This window comes from Haliaeetus leucocephalus, unplaced genomic scaffold (genome assembly GCF_000737465.1).
Source record: "Haliaeetus leucocephalus isolate CR32 unplaced genomic scaffold, Haliaeetus_leucocephalus-4.0 Scaffold315, whole genome shotgun sequence".
Taxonomy (NCBI): Eukaryota; Metazoa; Chordata; class Aves; order Accipitriformes; family Accipitridae; genus Haliaeetus; species Haliaeetus leucocephalus.
In genome coordinates this window covers 3,401-20,349 of record NW_010972751.1, presented here as the reverse complement: position 1 = coordinate 20,349, position 16,949 = coordinate 3,401, and the positions used below count along the sequence as shown (strand labels likewise).

The 16,949-nt window shown below is 43.6% G+C and overlaps 1 protein-coding gene across 1 annotated transcript; it reads left to right on the top strand.

Moving 5' to 3' along the window:
* The first annotated feature begins 238 nt into the window (after positions 1-238).
* Positions 239-15,569, top strand: POFUT2 (protein O-fucosyltransferase 2). Its single transcript, XM_010571250.1, has 9 exons — positions 239-393; positions 744-994; positions 2,623-2,767; positions 3,117-3,227; positions 7,577-7,643; positions 11,052-11,177; positions 12,328-12,508; positions 13,373-13,496; positions 13,759-15,569. Exons 1-9 carry the CDS (start codon positions 239-241, stop codon positions 13,910-13,912), a joined length of 1,314 nt encoding a protein of 437 aa, XP_010569552.1. The 3' UTR covers positions 13,913-15,569.
* Positions 15,570-16,949: the final 1,380 nt, after the last annotated feature.

Here is a 16,949-nt window from a genome sequence, read left to right as displayed (position 1 = left end):
CCGTGGGCCCCGGCGGGGCCATGCCTGGGCCGCAGTCGCCCCGCTCGTCCCGGGCCAGTCCTGCCTGGCAGGGTCGGCCCCCGGGACCCTCCTCTCATCGCAGCCTCCTGCCTGGTGTGCCGAAGGGGCGCGGTGGGCTCCCCGCGCAGGTGAGCTGCCGTGTCTCTGAGACATCGGCTAGTGGGCACGTAAGGGTCCCTCCTTCACCCGCCGGTGCTGTTGGGGTCGTTTCTGGAAGATGCCGCCATCGCAGTTGTCTGGGGGCTTTCCTGCACTGAGCGTGGCCTGGGGACCCCTGCCTGTCTGCCCTGTGGAGGGTGACGTGCCCTTTTCCGTGTCCCTCCTGAACGTGTCCTCCCGCCTTCGTGTTCAGCTCATAGGAATTAGCCTAGAGTAACGTGCCAGTTGTTTCACCATTCTCTCACCACACACCACGTTGCCCTCGGGACGAGCAAGACATCTGAGAGGTTCACTCCTTGGCCCTCCACATCCTGCAGGAGAGGCTCGTGGCATGTCCCACCTTGATGATGTCCCACAAGGAGAGTCTGGTGGCAGCCCCTGCAGCACACACTGCTCTTGCCTTCCCTTACTTCATCCCCTTCCATCTTCTGAGTACCACAAACTCATGAAAGGGGAACAGCTTCCATCCCAATAGAGTTGTGTCACGTGATTGTGGGGTAAAAAAAAAAAACCATAAAAGTTTTAAACTCCCTGAAGTAATTATATTGCTTTGTTCTCCCCAGATACCTTTTGTATGATGTAAATCCTCCTGAAGGGTTCAACCTTCGCAGAGATGTCTACATTCGCATTGCTTCCCTTCTAAAGACCTTGCTGAAAAGTGAAAACTGGGTGTTAGTTCTGCCTCCCTGGGGACGTCTTTATCACTGGCAGAGCCCCGACATCCCTCAGGTTCGGATCCCTTGGTCCGAGTTCTTCGATCTCCCAAGCCTCAACAGGAACATCCCTGTCATTGAATACGAGCAGTTCCTTGCAGGTAGAGTATGGAATCATACAATCTAAATTGACTAAGTATTTCTTCACAGGATTATCCTTATATGTGAAATAAAAAAAGTTAAAGGTGGCAAGAGGAGGGATGGGAAAGAATTGTGCTGAGTAACAAATGACTAGGGTGAAATAACCCAATTATTTGGCAGCTCTTTTGATGTAGCACTGTTGATCCCTCAACTTCCTAGGGACCCAGGAAAAAGACAGTTAATGCCTCTGGTTGAAGTCACAGATACTTCTGTGTAATTTTGGCCATAGTAACAACCCTGTAAGGAGAGAGAGGCAGCCTGCAGCTCTGTCTAAATACAGACAAGCCACCTTTTTCTGGAGGTGGTCGGACAGTAAAAGCTGTACACTGGGTTCTTCAGTGAGCTTACTTTTTCATCATCAATGCTGCACATACTCAAAGTACTTATCCCCTGCTTTTTGTGTACAGAATGGTATATAGGAGAAAGGCTTTTGTCCTGGTTTCAGCTGGGATAGAGTTAATTGTCTTCCTGGTAGCTGGTACAGTGCTATGTTTTGAGTTCAGTATGCGAAGAATGTTGATAACACTGATGTTTTCAGTTGTTGCTAAGTAGTGTTTAGACCAAGTCAAGGATTTTTCAGCTTCTCATGCCCAGCCAGTGAGAAGGCTGGAGAGGCACAAGAAGTTGGCACAGGACACAGCCAGGGCAGCTGGCCCAAACTGGCCAACGGTGTATTCCATACCATGGGACGTCCCATTTAGTATAGGAACTGGGGAGTGGGGGCGGGGGATCGCCCCTCGGGGACTAGCTGGGTGTCAGTCTGCGGGTGGTGAGCAACTGCACTGTGCATCGTTTGTATATTCCAATCCTTTTATTACTGCTGTAATTTTATTAGTGTTATCATTATTAGTTTCTTCTTTTCTGTTCTGTTAAACCATTCTTATCTCAAGCCATGAGTTTTACTTATTTTCCCGATTTTCTCCCCCATCCCACTGGGGGGGGTGAGTGAGCGGCTGTGTGGTGCTTAGTTGCTGGCTGGGGTTAAACCACGACAGCTTTCCCTGAGAATACGGAAACCGTGAAGTTGGTTCCTTTAGGATTTAATGCCATGTTGAGCTAATCACCAAATACCAAAATCTGCAGCAGTGTCACAGACTTCTTCAGCAAAGGAAATCAAGGACACCAAATGTCGCACTTCTGTAGAGGGCTCTGAAGGGATTGTTGTCCCCTACTTTTCAGGAAAAAGTGTTTAGAGACCTTGAAATTTAGGGGAAAAAGGGCTTGCACTTGTCATTTTCTTGGAGGCACTCTTCCCATAGCAGCTACCTACAGCATTGGCAACTTCTGTGCTTCGTGGTGTGTTTTACCCAGCTTTTAAATTTACATTTCCATGGCAATTCAGTTCTATTTGGCACATTAAATCACACATAGCTGGGTGGGAGTAGCAGATTGTCACATCCCCTGACCCTTGTAGCTTTTCTGCCTCACACAGAACTTCCTTTCCTTTTTTATAGGGAAAACAGGGAAGAGAGAGGGTAATGTAATGTTAGCATTTCTAGCAGATTTTTTAACTGCAAGTAATGCTAGTTCATACCTTTATCGTGTGATTTTTCATGCTCACAAACACTTTGCTTTGCCTTCTGCTCAGAGTCAGGTGGGCCCTTTATTGAACAGATTTATGTCCTACAAGGCTACGCAGAAGGATGGAAAGAAGGAACATGGGAAGAAAAAATAGATGAAAGGCCGTGCATTGATCAGCTTATGTACTCCAAAGACAAACATGAGTACTACAGGTAACAACTAGCAGTCCTTTCAGTCTTCTTTTTAGTTGTTTTCAATGAGACATTTGCCTACTCTAACAGAACTGACTTGTGAGGTTATTGTAGTGGTGTTGTCTGTGAATCTCTGGATGCTTGGGGTTCACTTTGGTTTTAAAACCCCATCAATAATAAAATGTGATATTGGTACTAGAAGATCTAATTTTAGAAAGTTGTTGTTTCACACAAAAACAGTATAAAGGAGCTGCCTGGTTTGTTTACATTATATATCATCTTTCTAGAGTGTACTGTTTATTTGTTTCATTATATATGGCATTAATTTAAAATACAAGCCTGTGATCCAATACTTTGTGTTCCCTTTCAGGGGATGGTTCTGGGGTTACGAGGAAACACGGGGCCTCCATGTCTCCTGTTTGTCTGTCCAAGGATCTGCCTCTATTGTGGCTCCCGTCCTTTTGAAGAACACTTCAGCACAGTGAGTTGCCTTGTATTACTATTTATTGTTGTATTGTGTGCTCACAAACCCATTGCCAGGTGGGAAGAGCAGGGGGAGCTTACAGGCTATGTCCCACTGTTGTGGTACTTCATCACTGAGTTATTGTAATCCATAAAATCATTACAAAATGAATTTACACCGTAAGTTAGGTTAAATGCTGCAGTGCTAAAACCTACAACGAAATAGCCTTGAGCTCCTCCTTCATATTCTTGCCACCCTGTGTTTACCTTTCCTTCCTTTACCATTTGATGCTGGCTCAGGAAGGAACGAACAGAGTGGAATCAGTGTTTCCCAAGCCCACATCTCAAATCACAAGGTGCAGTGCCTGGTCTCCTGTCATGTCCATCCTCAATAGTGTGACCCAGGTTTAGAGAAAGCAAGCAGCGTGTTTTGTCTTTCTGCTCTGAGATGCCACTAGGACAGTCAGAGGAAAGGAAAGCTCTTATACAAGTGATAGAGCATGCTTACATTATCCAAGTAGCAAAGTATTTCCAGTCAGCCGTGACCCTGTAACAACTGAAGACATTGTAGGAATGCAGAAGCTGCTGGGGTACAGGGGAGAACAGGAAGAGGAAATAATCACTGTCTATGAATACCTCAGGGGAATAAATCCAGAGGAGAAACACAAACTGTGTAAGCTGAAGTGCAGTTTTGCCATGAGAGCAAAAAATAATCCAAAAATTTGACATCAATACAATTTAATTGGAAATGAGATGAAGGTTCCCCTAAGCAGAGCAGTGGGGATCTGTAGTACCTCCTGCTGGGAGAAGAGGAGGCAAAGTCCTGTTTTTAACAGGAATGTTGTTCTATTTGTAGGGGTTATACCGTAATCTTTGCCAGTGACAGCAGAAAACTAGATTAAATAAGCCATAGAGGTCTCCATGTTTAGCCCTATAGCTAACTCTTTCATCGCAACTGTCAAAGGTCTGGTGATGAGGAAGGTCAAGAGAAAAATTAGGAGTGGTGCCCAAGTATTCCTAACACACAGACAAGGTGCCTTATCCACAAGATCACATTTCTCAATCAGACACAAGTAGAAAGAAGTACCAACATAACAGCAATGTAAGGGCAGCTATAGTGGTTCATGTTAGAACTAGTGGTTCATGTTCAACTCAGTCTAGTTCAGTGTGTGAAATCCAAGAGTGACTAAAATCAGATGTCTGGGGAAAAGTATAAGAACTGGGCAAGTGTGTGTAACGCCTCCCCTGTGTCCTGTCACACCCTTCAGATTTGTGGCTGTAGGGACCAAAGAGTCAGAAGTGATCTTCCTATCTTTTATATCCTTCAGTGAGTCCATGGATCTGTGCAAGCTTCCCTTTGAGCCCCCATGCACACTGTTAGCATGCACAAAGCCTTGGGACAAAAGCTAAAGGTTTTGCACCTTAACTGTGCATCCTATGAAAATCTACCTCCTTTTGTAACTTCTACCTGCAAGTTTCATCTAATGTCCCCTAGTTTGCGTAGTGGAAGAGACAGGGAACAAACAGCTCTTCCATATTCATTTCCATGCCATGCACGGTTTTACATCTCTCTATCATATTCCCCCTCAGTTGTTTCTGCAGTGTGAAGAGTCCTGGCTTCATTAGTTGTTCTTTGCATGAAAGCCATTCCACGCCTTTGGTCATCCTCGCTGCTATTCTCTGAACCGTTACAGTTCAGCTGGATCCTGCACACTGAGTGCAGGCAGACCCATTACATAGCGGTATAATGACGTTCTCTGTTTAGTGCTCTCTTCTTTTACTGGTAATTCCTAATATACAAGTTCCTTTTTTTTGACCTCTGACTGTTGCCTTGACATTTTCATCAAACTGTCCTCATTCCTGAGCATCAAGCCCTTCAGTTGTCAGATTGAGCCAGTATTTTTTTTACCAGATGCACTCTTATGGTAGATTTCATCTGCCACTTTATTGGCCAGTCATCAAACTTCTCTAATTCTTCACAACTGGCCTTTGTCTTTGCTGCTGTGAGCAATTTAAAATGATTGGCAAGCTGTGTCACCCCAAAGTTCACGCCTTTTTGTAGGTTGTTTAGGAATATGGTGAAAAGTAGGTCCCTTCCACTTGTGACCTCCCTCTACAATGAGAACTGGACATTTATCCTGATTTTTAAACTTTTTTTAATCCATGCAAGGACATTCCCTCCTGTGCCATTGCTGTTAAGTTTTCTTAAAAGCCTTAATGAAGGCTGTCGGGAAGTCCTGGTAGGCAATGTCAATGAGATTTCCCTTATTGGCATGTGTGCTTATGTCTTCAGACTACACTGATTGTTCAGACTTCAGAGCTCCATGTTAATACTTCTCCAATTTACTTTAGGTATCCATTAATTCTGTTTCTTTATAATAGCTGCTATTAAGTTGTCTAGTACTGACAGGTTTACCACTATGTTGCATCCCAGACCTCCCCAAAATGTGTTTTTAGAAAATTGACATCACATTTGCTATGTTGCAGTTTTAAGCAAGAAGTTGCATACCAGAATTAGTTGTGCAGCTGTTTCATCCTTAAGTTCCTTGACAACTGTTGAGTGAATACTGCCTGGTGTTGGCCATTTGTTGGTTCACTTTGTCTAGCTGTTCCATCGCTGGACGCTTCCTATGGATGCTTTGGTTTGAGGTGCGTCCTCTGAGTTCCCCTGTAAAAAGTAGTTCTGGCATGTGAATCCTCCCAGCTCCTCTACCTAGCGCACAGCTACAAAAAATTACATTAGCTGTTCCTGTCATGACAGTACTGTCTCTTAAGTGCTTGTTAAGCCTTTAATTTCCTTTTTCTTTCTTTTGGAAGGAAGATTTGTCATTAGATTGAAGGCCTTTATTTCTGGTTGCTCAAATTTCTTTTTTGACCTTCTTTATTGTCTTTTTCTGTTTAACTTCATGGAGTTTGAGCCTTTTTTTTCTTCACTTGGACACTACTTCTGCATTTTTGCCTAGTCCTGTTTTTGAAACTGAATGCAACCGCAGTAGCTTTCCTTTGGCCATTGTTGATCCAGCAGGATGTTGAAGATGAGTACATTTATGGCCACTGTCACAGAGTAGCTCTTCCACTGCGAGATTTTGGTCCATGACTTGCTGCTGCTCAGGACGATGTCAGGAGCTGCTCCCTGCCCAGTTGGTTCATAGAACTGTCAAAGATAGTGTCTCAATCTGCGGTTGCTTAGTCACCTCCTGCTATGATATTTGCCCAACCTACCTGGGGCTAGTTCACATCTCCAGTGGGTATGGTGACTTGTGCACCATGGCGTCTCAGATCTCCCATATGGCCCTTTTGGCCAGACAATCTGTTGTAAGGTCCTAGTACCGTATTATTACTCTTCAGGTGTGCTCACTTACAGGAATCTTCCTGATACATTTAGTTTATTAATTTGATTCACCTCCAAGCTTCCTGTTAAATGCAGTGCTGCTTCTCTACTAGCACAGTCTAGTCTATTTTCCAGATTATTTGTAGCCTGATGTGCAAGTGTCCAGCTGATTGTCAGCAGTGATAATCTAAAGCTGATTGGTTATGTCCTTCCTCTTGTTTTAGTAGAAGAAGGTCCAGATAATGGCTTTGATTCCCTTCAGCAGAAGCATTTCTCTGAGTGTTCACTCATATTCAGTGTTCTCAGAGCACAAACTAAACCTATATCCCGTATGCTCTTGGATACTCAAAACTCAAAAGAAACTTCTGCTTCAAATCTCTTCTGCTTCTTAGAACTTGGATAGTGCAGTTATGTTTCCAGTACACAATCCTGAACTGTGTGTATTTAAGAAAAGCATGGGCTGTTTTCATGTTATGCGGACTTGCCTCATGTTTAATTTTTTAAATTTGTGCTCAGTTGCTAACACACGTTTTTGTAGTGTCTGTGTGTTCTTTGATTTGTTGCTTTACTGTAGGACACTTTATTCCACACCTTCTCTGGTTTTGCTTTTGTGAGCATGACTCAGGCTTCTTCCAAGAAGCTCTCAGGTGCTCCAAGGCTAAGCATCACCTCATAGGTTGCTTCTCCCCTTTGGATCACTCTCATTCTCAGCAATCTTATTTCCCCTGCAGCAACTACTGTGAGGACTATGTGAGGGATTGTTAATGCTTGTTTGTGTTTAACTGTCAGAATTAAGAGTATCATTTATTAAGGAAGAGAGCAGGAACACACAGTGGCATAGTTCCCTTCTCTCCTCAGCAGGCTATGGGTCACAGTTGGCTTTATACAGAACAGATTGGCAGCCTATCCCTCATTCCTTGTGCTCCCTTTGCAAACAGATCATTGTCTGTGCTTTATCCTGGCTACTGTATAAAGAAACATCGTAATGTAAACTCTATTCCTAGGGGAACTGCACTCAGTTTTACAATTTTTAATAGGTCAGTGATGTTAGACAGAGCTGAAAACCTTCTTCATGACCACTACGGAGGGAAAGATTATTGGAATGTGAGTATTTTCCAGTTAGCTTCTCTAGACTTTCTACTTGGTTCTGATAAAAATTCAATAACCGATATGTGCTTCAGTTTTGCCTCGGGTTTCTTTTGTTGAAAGTAACTTGTGTCTTATGTTTCGGCAGTGTATGCTAAAGATGGTCTTCAGGCTGCTGCAGATTAATGTAATGCAGGAATTTGTCCTGGTGTCTTGTCCCCAAAGACTCAGTGTTGCAGGGTATGCTGTTTAGAAGGACCTCCCCTATGCAACACATCTGCAATCAGAAGGGAACTGCCTTAGTGCAGTTTCTTGTCTAGTCAGCCTAAAGATGAGACTTTTTCAAAAGAATTCCTGAAAGTGCTCAATATTGTCCTAACTGTCTCCCCATTGGCTTTGATGGCAAAATTCCCACAGGTTTCAAGGTAACACTGAGCACTTTGGGAGACCCTACCCAAGAGTCTGGGGTAAAATAATTCCTGTGGGAAAAGTTTTAAGACAAAGTTAAAGGTTCAGCCGCAGGAAAATGGAACACAATATGGAGTGCTTGATGTAATTAAAATTTCTAAGAGAAAGTGACTCTTATGATAGTACAAAACAAGTTACATAGACCTCCGTCTTGTAAGTTATAAACATCTGGCTATTCACTTTGTATGGGGCATATTTTCAGAAATGGACCAAACAGTAATTTTCTAACTATGAATTTTTCATTGAGATTGACTTTCCAACAGAGAAATGCAACCCACATATAATTTCTGAGTCTGACTTGTAGTCTGTAAAAGCAGATGTGAAATCCATATGGATCCATAACACACATTTCTTAACAGTTGGCACTTCAAACATTGTCTCAATGATTTAAACTTGTCTCAAAATTGTTTAAAACTTTCTGGAAAATACTCCTCCTTTTTTTTTTAATTTCAATTTTAACTACCTGCATGATTTTTGGTGTCATTTTTTTCTTAATAACTCTCTGGATAACATCTGGAGTTCTTTATAAATCTTGCTAACAGATGCCCTCTTGTCTCAAAGTTTTTAAATTGTAACAAGCCAGCTTCCCTTTGCAACCAATCTACATCTTCGGTGTCCAAAAATATTTGAGTTTAATATTAAGCCACATTGCTCTCACTGTTGTGACCATTTTTGTCTAGACTTCTCTACCACTGCAAGCTGAAAGGTATTGTTTTGGGATTCTTAATGGTTGAATGATCATGGAGCAGGAAAGATCTCTCAAAATGGTTTAGGAGCAACTGTTGAATCCCTTGAAGAGCATCAGTGTACCACATAGACCATATGAGTGCTTTACCATCTATGTGGAAGCAGAAAGTTCTCTAAGGACCACTCTAGAAAAGCCAGCAGTTTTGCACTTGGTTTCACCATTTTGAGGGGACGATCTCAAAGAATTAGAGGTTCTGTGCCATTAATTCATGTACACAAAAGGAAGCATAACCAACACTGATTTTGTTTGTGTGTTTGTCTGTTTTCCCTAACTTAGACTCACAGAAGAATTTAGGTGGGGAGGTGTCTCGGCAGCCCTGCCTCGAGGTTTGCACTCCAGAACTTGATCTGGTGATTTGAGGCTGTGTTCAGCTGAAGGTGGAAAGTCCCCACAGATGGAGATCCACCACCTCTCTGGGGCCTGTCCCATGGCTGTGCCACTCCTGTGGGCAAGAGGTGTTGCCTGACATCCAAATAAAAGTTGCCTTGCTGCAGCTTGGGCCCATGGCTTCTTGGCTTTTTCCATGCACCTGTGGGAAGCAACTCTTCCTTCTCACATACAAAAAGGGAGAAGCAGCAAAACTTGGAGGTAGTTGGAAAGGGTGGCAATATTGCATATCTAGATTTGAAACATACACTTTAAATAAGAGGTTAACCAGGTACAGAGATCATCCACTTAGAAAGTGCATCAGTAGCGGTTCACATATTCATCTGTTTTCTCCTTTATGTATGCTGTTGCAAAATAAGTGTTCACCCAGAACAGCTGCTGTCAGAGGAGTGCTTTGTGCCTGGGAAACACTTGGCACAGCATACTGTGTGGGTGCCAAACACGACATAGCAGTCATGCAAGCCATCATGATGAGGTTTAGAGGTGTTTGACACAAACATAGCATTCAAAGATGTTTATTGTCCTCCCCAGTGCACTGCACTGCCATGGGTTGTGTACGCATGTTTGCTGCCTCTTGGGCATACTGTGTTCACATCTTGGGTAAGGTACCCCGTGACTTGACTCGACAGGATGGTATTGTGTTGACATATTACAAAAAGGAGGGAAAATGTCTTTCTTGGAACTGCAGCGTGAGCGTTCTGCAGCAGGCTGTGCACTTCCTCCCTTAATATAAAAGTTTTGCGGAAGGATTTGGGATGGGATTTAGAAAGCCAGCGGTGATCTCTTTAAATATGCTAGAAGAGTAGGCTTTGTACTGCTATTAAATATTTAGAGGGGCTTGGATCTCCAGGTACCAGTGTGATGGATCTTACAGAAGACTAAATTGCTCTGTGTCTTAAGTGAATAGTATGGAGGAGTAACCAGTTCAACCACAGCGAATTTGGCACATGGAGAAATAGCTGCTCTGGGAAAAGCTGAAAAAAGGCTGGCAGATTCTAGTTCCTGTCTCTTGTGCCTTCGCCTTGCTGTAGCAGATCGGTGTGACTGTCTTGGAGTACCAGTAACGCTCTGCCTGGCTTCTCCACTGTGTAGCAAACTCTGTCCACTGTGGGCTTCACCGTGCTGAGAAAAGAGAGGCCATTGGAAACTGAAGAGGAGTGTTTTAGTTGCACCTTCTTTGGTGCCCATCACACGACAGACTACAGACTTGTATAAAATTAGGAATTAGACCAAATTGCCAAGTGTCCTTTGTAAGCGGTGTAAGTCACATGGGATCTCTTTAGTTCTGATGTGTGTGCCTGTTAATAAGAAGGCTGTGTGTGACTGTGTGCAGTGGTAACTGCATCACAAAATCTTTGAAAGAGGTTATCCACAGGTGAAGAAAATAATGCCTTTTTCATCACTTTTCCACTGAATTTGATAGGAGTGTCTGTGGCTAGATGCATGATTTTTTTTAAGCAGGTTTTATTCTTACGGGTGTTTTGCAAGTTAAAGTCTTTGCCTAGCTTTTGTTTCCAAAGGTGAGGTATATTGCTAGAGTGTTTAATTTGGTATATTATGTGTTCTGCTGGGAACTACAGTCTACTCCATACTCCTATGTATTGCAGGGTCAGATGAGTATGCTGGTTATATATGTGGTTATGATTAGAATTAACTGGTTAAGGCTTAGATGAAAGGTTAGAAATTGTTGCTTGTAGTGCTGCATGGATGGGATGTATCAGAAGTAACTGCAGCCTGGAAGCTCTGTGTATGTGAAACTATCTCCATTTAGTAATTTTTAGCTCTCCCTTTTTCTGACGCGGCATCTGCTCTTATTCCAACAGACCCGTCGGAGCATGGTGTTTGCTAAACACCTCCGAGTAGTGGGAGACAAGTTTAGAAACAAATATCTTCAATCCACAGATGAGGCAGACAGGACTCATTACAAGGAGGACTGGACACAGATGAAGGTAAAATCATAACAGTCTGTTTCCCGTAACAAATGTAGTAATTTTTTCTTTTTATTTGTGTACTCCTGGCTGTACACTACAGGGAATATCGGAAGATGCTTGTGAATCTAGCTCTTCCTGCTCAGATCGAGGTGGATGTGCATGTTCCTATTGTACCCTCTTCTCCCCGCGTGACATGAGTCTGTTGAGATGTGGCTGACTGGTTCTGGGTGCCAGATTTCTGTTACCCTCATTTAACTAAAGGAAGCTTGTATTTCTTCTTGTATTCAGCATCATCTGTGGGTGTAAAGTTCAGCTGCAAACTGTCAGTTGTGCATTTGGTCAAGGAGAGCAATTTTTGCTTACAAAGATTTTGCACTCTAGTTTCTCTTGTATGATGCAGGCCACCCAAGATCAACACTGTCCTGGTCTCAGCTGGAATAGAGCTAATTTTCTTTCTAGTAGCCGGTATAGTGCTATGTCTTGGATTCAGTATGAGAAGAATGTTGATAACACACTGATGTTTTCAGTTGTTGCTAAGTAGTGTTTAGACCAAGTCAAGGATTTTTCAGCTTCTCATGCCCAGCCAGTGAGAAGGCTGGAGGGGCATAAGAAGTTGGAAGGGGACACAGCCGGGACAGCTGGCCCAAAGTGGCCAAAGGAGTATTCCATACCATTTGACGTCATGCCCAGTATATAAACTGGGGGGCAGTTGACCTGGGGGGATGGCTGCTCGGGAACTAACTGGGCATCAGTCAGTGACTGGTGAGCAATTGCATTGTGCATCACTTGTTTTGTGTATTCCAATTCTTTTTATTATTAGTGTCATTTTATTATTCTTATTACTATCATTATTAGTTTCTTTCTTTATGTTCTATTAAACTGTTCTCTCAACCCATGAGTTTTACTGTTTTTTTTTCCCCGATTCTCTCCCCCATCCCACTGGGTGGGGGAGGATTGGCTGCACGGTGCTTAGTTACTGGCTGGGGTTAAACCACAACAAACATATTGCAGTAAGTGTCCAAAAATACTGCAAATCCATACCTTAAAATTACTTTCTGCAGCTAGAGTAATTCAGTGCCTTATCCAGAGATTATGCATTCAGGCCTTTTCAGTGTGAATGAATAGTGGTGCTCTCAAGTCTTAAAGTTTCTTGATCTTTCTCTCTTAGGTTAAGATGGGCACAGCTCTAGGTGGTCCATACCTTGGGGTTCATCTCAGAAGGAAAGACTTCATTTGGGGTCACAGAGAAGACGTGCCTTCCCTGCAAGGAGCAGTAAAGAAAATACGCAGCCTCTTGGAGATGCATAAACTTGAAAAAGTTTTTGTAGCCACTGATGCTGTCGAGGAGGGTAGGCAGATTATAGTCAGTTTAGGATTGATAACTTTTGACAGTGAGTGCAGGAATTACCACTTTGTTGTTGACTGGAAGTTCACATGCCTCCATAACTGAACGCGGAATTGAATAAGATTGGGCAGCCGTTTCCTTCCAGCTTGAATAGCTGGTATCCAACCATTCATATGGTATTTCCCATAGGAGGTTTGACGGTCTCAACAATAGGAAATTGGGAATTGATTTTGCCTGTTCCTCCTCCTCTTTCTTCCATCCCACCTTTTTTCTTAGCATTTCAGAGACTCTTGGACATGCCGGTGGGAAGGGTCCTCTGAAGTCTACCACCCAGCCTTCCCCTTGGCTGCCCCCAACACCAGACTGGGGTGGACCTGGCTGTGTGTGGCCAAGGCTTAGAAACCCCCAAGGGTGGAGTTCCCCCCCCCCAGGCCTTATCCCAGGGCTGCACCTCCCTCCTGGTAGTATCTGTGGACCTGTTTCAATGCATGATGTTAGAATAACCCTGCAGGCTGCGATAACTAAGTTTGCTGTCAAGAAAGGCCTCTTGGTACACCTATCCTGGAGGATTAGACAGCGAGGCTAGTCCAGAGGCTAGTGGTAGCATCTGTTCTACCCCTTGCAGGCTTCCCCACCCCCTGAGAACTGCCCCCCTCGGCATCGTGTCTGTGCCTCACTGGCTCCCCTCACTAGGCTCACCTACAATACTCTGACATTTGGCAAACGAGTTGTAAAATTTGTAGGTGGATTTTGATTTCTCTTCCTTTGTAACTGTTTGCCTACGGTCTCCTTAAAAACTTACATTTTATGCCAGCAGCAAGTTGCTCTTTATAACGTAAAAATAAATTTTCATCTTTCCCTTTTTCAGAGATTGAATTGCTCAAGAAACTGCTGCCTGAGATGGTGAGGTTTGAACCCTCTTGGGAGGAGCTGGAACTCTACAAAGATGGGGGCTTGGCCGTGATCGACCAGTGGATCTGCGCACATGCAAGGTACTGAATTTGCGTTTTCTTTGAGGAGCCAAATCTTGCTGTTACAAAACTGAATTTTGTTTTTGACCCAGATATAGTTGTTTACAAATCATGTATGACAAGATATTATATAACTGATATATATAATAGTTACATTATTATATATATATGATAATTTCATTATTGTATCATTTCAGTGAACATTAAAGTTTATTGGACTGAAATCACTTGCATTTTAAAAACTGGCCCCCTTCACAAACCCATTCTGATCTTTTTTTCACAGGTATTTTATAGGCACCTCAGTTTCAACATTTTCCTTCCGGATCCATGAGGAAAGGGAGATCTTGGGATTTGATCCAAAAACAACTTACAACCGATTTTGTGGTGAAAGAGAGAAAAACTGTGAGCAACCAACTCACTGGAAAATTGTATACTAAAATACAGAGAAATGCAAGGACTTCAGTAGTGGTGAGCTCAAAAGAACAAGGAAAAACTATGAGGAAATACTTCCCTTTGACCAAACTGCAACTCAGTCTTCTACCCTCTTCTTGGTGTTTACTTGACATTTGGGGTTTGAAATATAAGCAATATTCATCTTCTTAGTCAGGCATTGATGGGAGTGAGAAAAATGAAGTCAGCTTGGGATCCAGTTCTCAGCATAGCTAGGATTGGAGGACAATACCAGGCACTGCAATTGAGACTTGAAAGACAAAACTTTGTCCTGAAACTGAGTAGCAAGTGAATTAAGTCATGGCTTTCTTTGGAGTTCTGAGCAAGAAGGACAACAGTTTTAACTTTTATAAATTTAACACAGCTGTGGTCTGTACTGCATTTCTGTCTTTATTTTCTGATCAGTTCAGTGTTTGCCTCTCTGGTTGCAAAAAATATGTCTTGGTTTTCTAACCTGCGCTACATGAGCTGCAGATTGTGTGTAAACTCTGTTGTTCCTTGGGGAAACCTTCCCTTTTCAGATAGCAATTTGTCGACATTCAAATGGTCTGATGCAATCAGTGCTCAATAAAAGAAGAGGAGGTTGTACTTCTACCTGAACACCACCTGCTTCTAATAGCAGTCTCAGTGGGTCTGTGCTGAGAGAGTCACAAAGATGGGGCTTGCAGGGTGGTAAAAGAAAGGTTATGTTTCTTATGTTTTACCTTTACAAAGGAAACTTTTTCCCCCCATCGTCCTCCCAAAGGCCTGTTCAGTTGGACTGATGCAAAAGTCAGCATCCTTTTGGGATCACCCAGTCGCTCAGTTCAGTGGTGGTGATGCTTTGCTAGGGAGCATGCCAAAAGGCCTTTCAAGTTTCCACATCAGTTAAATAGATCGTCCCAGTAGTTCAACAAATGAATTTTCTACATTTCTGCTTTCAGTTTATGTAAGGGAGGAAACCGAGGACAATCACAGTTAAGCAAAGGTCACTGGGCCTTGAGTTAACGTGTGTAAGCCTAGCAGCTGGAAACCTTGTAGGTGAGGTTGTGCTCTGATGGAGGTGGCTGGCTGGTGGTACAGGGGAAGACCCCTGTGCTACACCACCAGCCAGAGGGAAAGTGCAGCTCCCATTTGAGAAGGGTTTTGTATGAGTATCAATTCTAGCTCTTGCAGTCTCCTGCTATGTAGAATTGTCTGCTGGGAAGTATTCTGCTCCGTTCTGTGCTTCAGGTCAACATGGCCCCGTTAAGCAGGAGAAAGCTTTTTCAAAAGTGGACGAGGAGACAGATTTCAAAAAGCAAAGCAGACATTTTTCCTTAAAGTCAGTTTTACCAGATTACCTTGCTGTGAGCAGACCCTTCACTTGCTCTTTCCTCTTGGCTTGAGTAGGAATATATATAACCCTCCTGCACTGTGCAGTGGACGTTTCACAGATGCTTCCACACAGTGAGGTGGTTTCTTCCTGTGCAACTGCGGCGGAAGCTGTGAAGGCTTCTCAGACAGTTGTAGCAGCAGCTCTCCTGTTCTTACCAGCTGTTTATTGTATCTCTGTGCAGCAGCTGAGCCTCTCTGGTGACAAAGCGGGGACCCCAGCATTTCAAAGCAGTGCCTTTTCCCACCAAGTCTAATGTTCTCATTTAGCCTGTGTGGTATGTAAAGCGATGGTGGCATTTTACATGTAATGTATACCTCATTAAGAAAAATAAAAAGCTTTGTAGCATTTTATGTGATGTGTCCATGCTTCTTACTTTTTTTAACAGTGTATTTTGCTGTCTCCTGGCTTCATAGCATTGGACTCCAGTGTAGGAGAAACTTGGATGAAACCTGCATGCCCTGACAAGGTTTTTCTCATTGTCCGGTGAGGTACTGCAGTAGCAAGTGTAGCTGGCATTACCCTTCTTGGCACTGGGAGACTTGTCGTGGTTTAACCCCAGCCAGTAACTAAGCACCATGCAGCTGCTCACTTACTCCCCCCCCATCCAGTGGGATGGGGGAGAGAATTGGGGAAGAAAAAGTATAACTCGTGGGTTGAGAGAAGAACAGTTTAATAGGACAGAAAATGACAATAATAATAAAAGAATTGGAATATACAAAACAAGTGATGCACAATGCAATTGCTCACCAGTTGCTGACACCCAGTTAGTTCCTGAGCAGCCATCCCCCCAGGTCAACTGCCCCCCAGTTTATATACTGGGCATGACATCACATGGTATGGAATACTCCTTTGGCCACTTTGGGCCAGCTGTCCTGGCTGTGTCCCCTCCCAACTTCTTATGCCCCTCCAGCCTTCTCACTGGCTGGGCATGAGAAGCTGAAAAATCCTTGACTTGGTCTAAACACTACTTAGCAACAACTGAAAACATCAGTGTGTTATCAACATTCTTCTCATACTGAATCCAAGACATAGCACTATACCAGCTACTAGGAATAAAATTAACCCTATCCCAGCCAAAGCCAGGACAAGACTGCTTCTAGTAAATCTTGGTGGCCCCCACTGCAAGATGGATGTAGAGAAACAGGAGAGAGTCCAGAGGAAGGCTGCTATAACCATTGGTGGCTGGAGTATGTGGCATATGAGGAAAGGAGGAGAGAGCCGGACTTTTTCAGCCTGGCGAAGGAAGGTGAAAGAAGGATCTAACTGTTGTCTTTCCCTACATAAAAGGGGTCACAGAGAAGGCACAGCTGGGCCTTTCTCAGAGGTGCACAGCAGAAGCACAGGAAGCTGCAGGGACAACCTGCCACAAGGGAACTTTGCTTGGGCATGAGGTACAGCTGCTCACCCCCTGCCCCAGAGCTGCGCAGTCCTGGGACAGGGCCTGGAGAGGAGCGGTGGGTCTTTTGGCTGTGCTGTTTCAGCTTCGCTGAAAGAGTCAAAAGCTCATGTGCAAGTAGATTGTACAGAAATGACATCCACCTTTCTGGCTCAAATAGAAAATGGGGATTAGAGAGACAAGATGTACACGAATTCATACGCACAAATACATACACAACTATGTGTGTCTACATGACCACAGCACCTTTCATCTGGCAATCTGTGCCAAA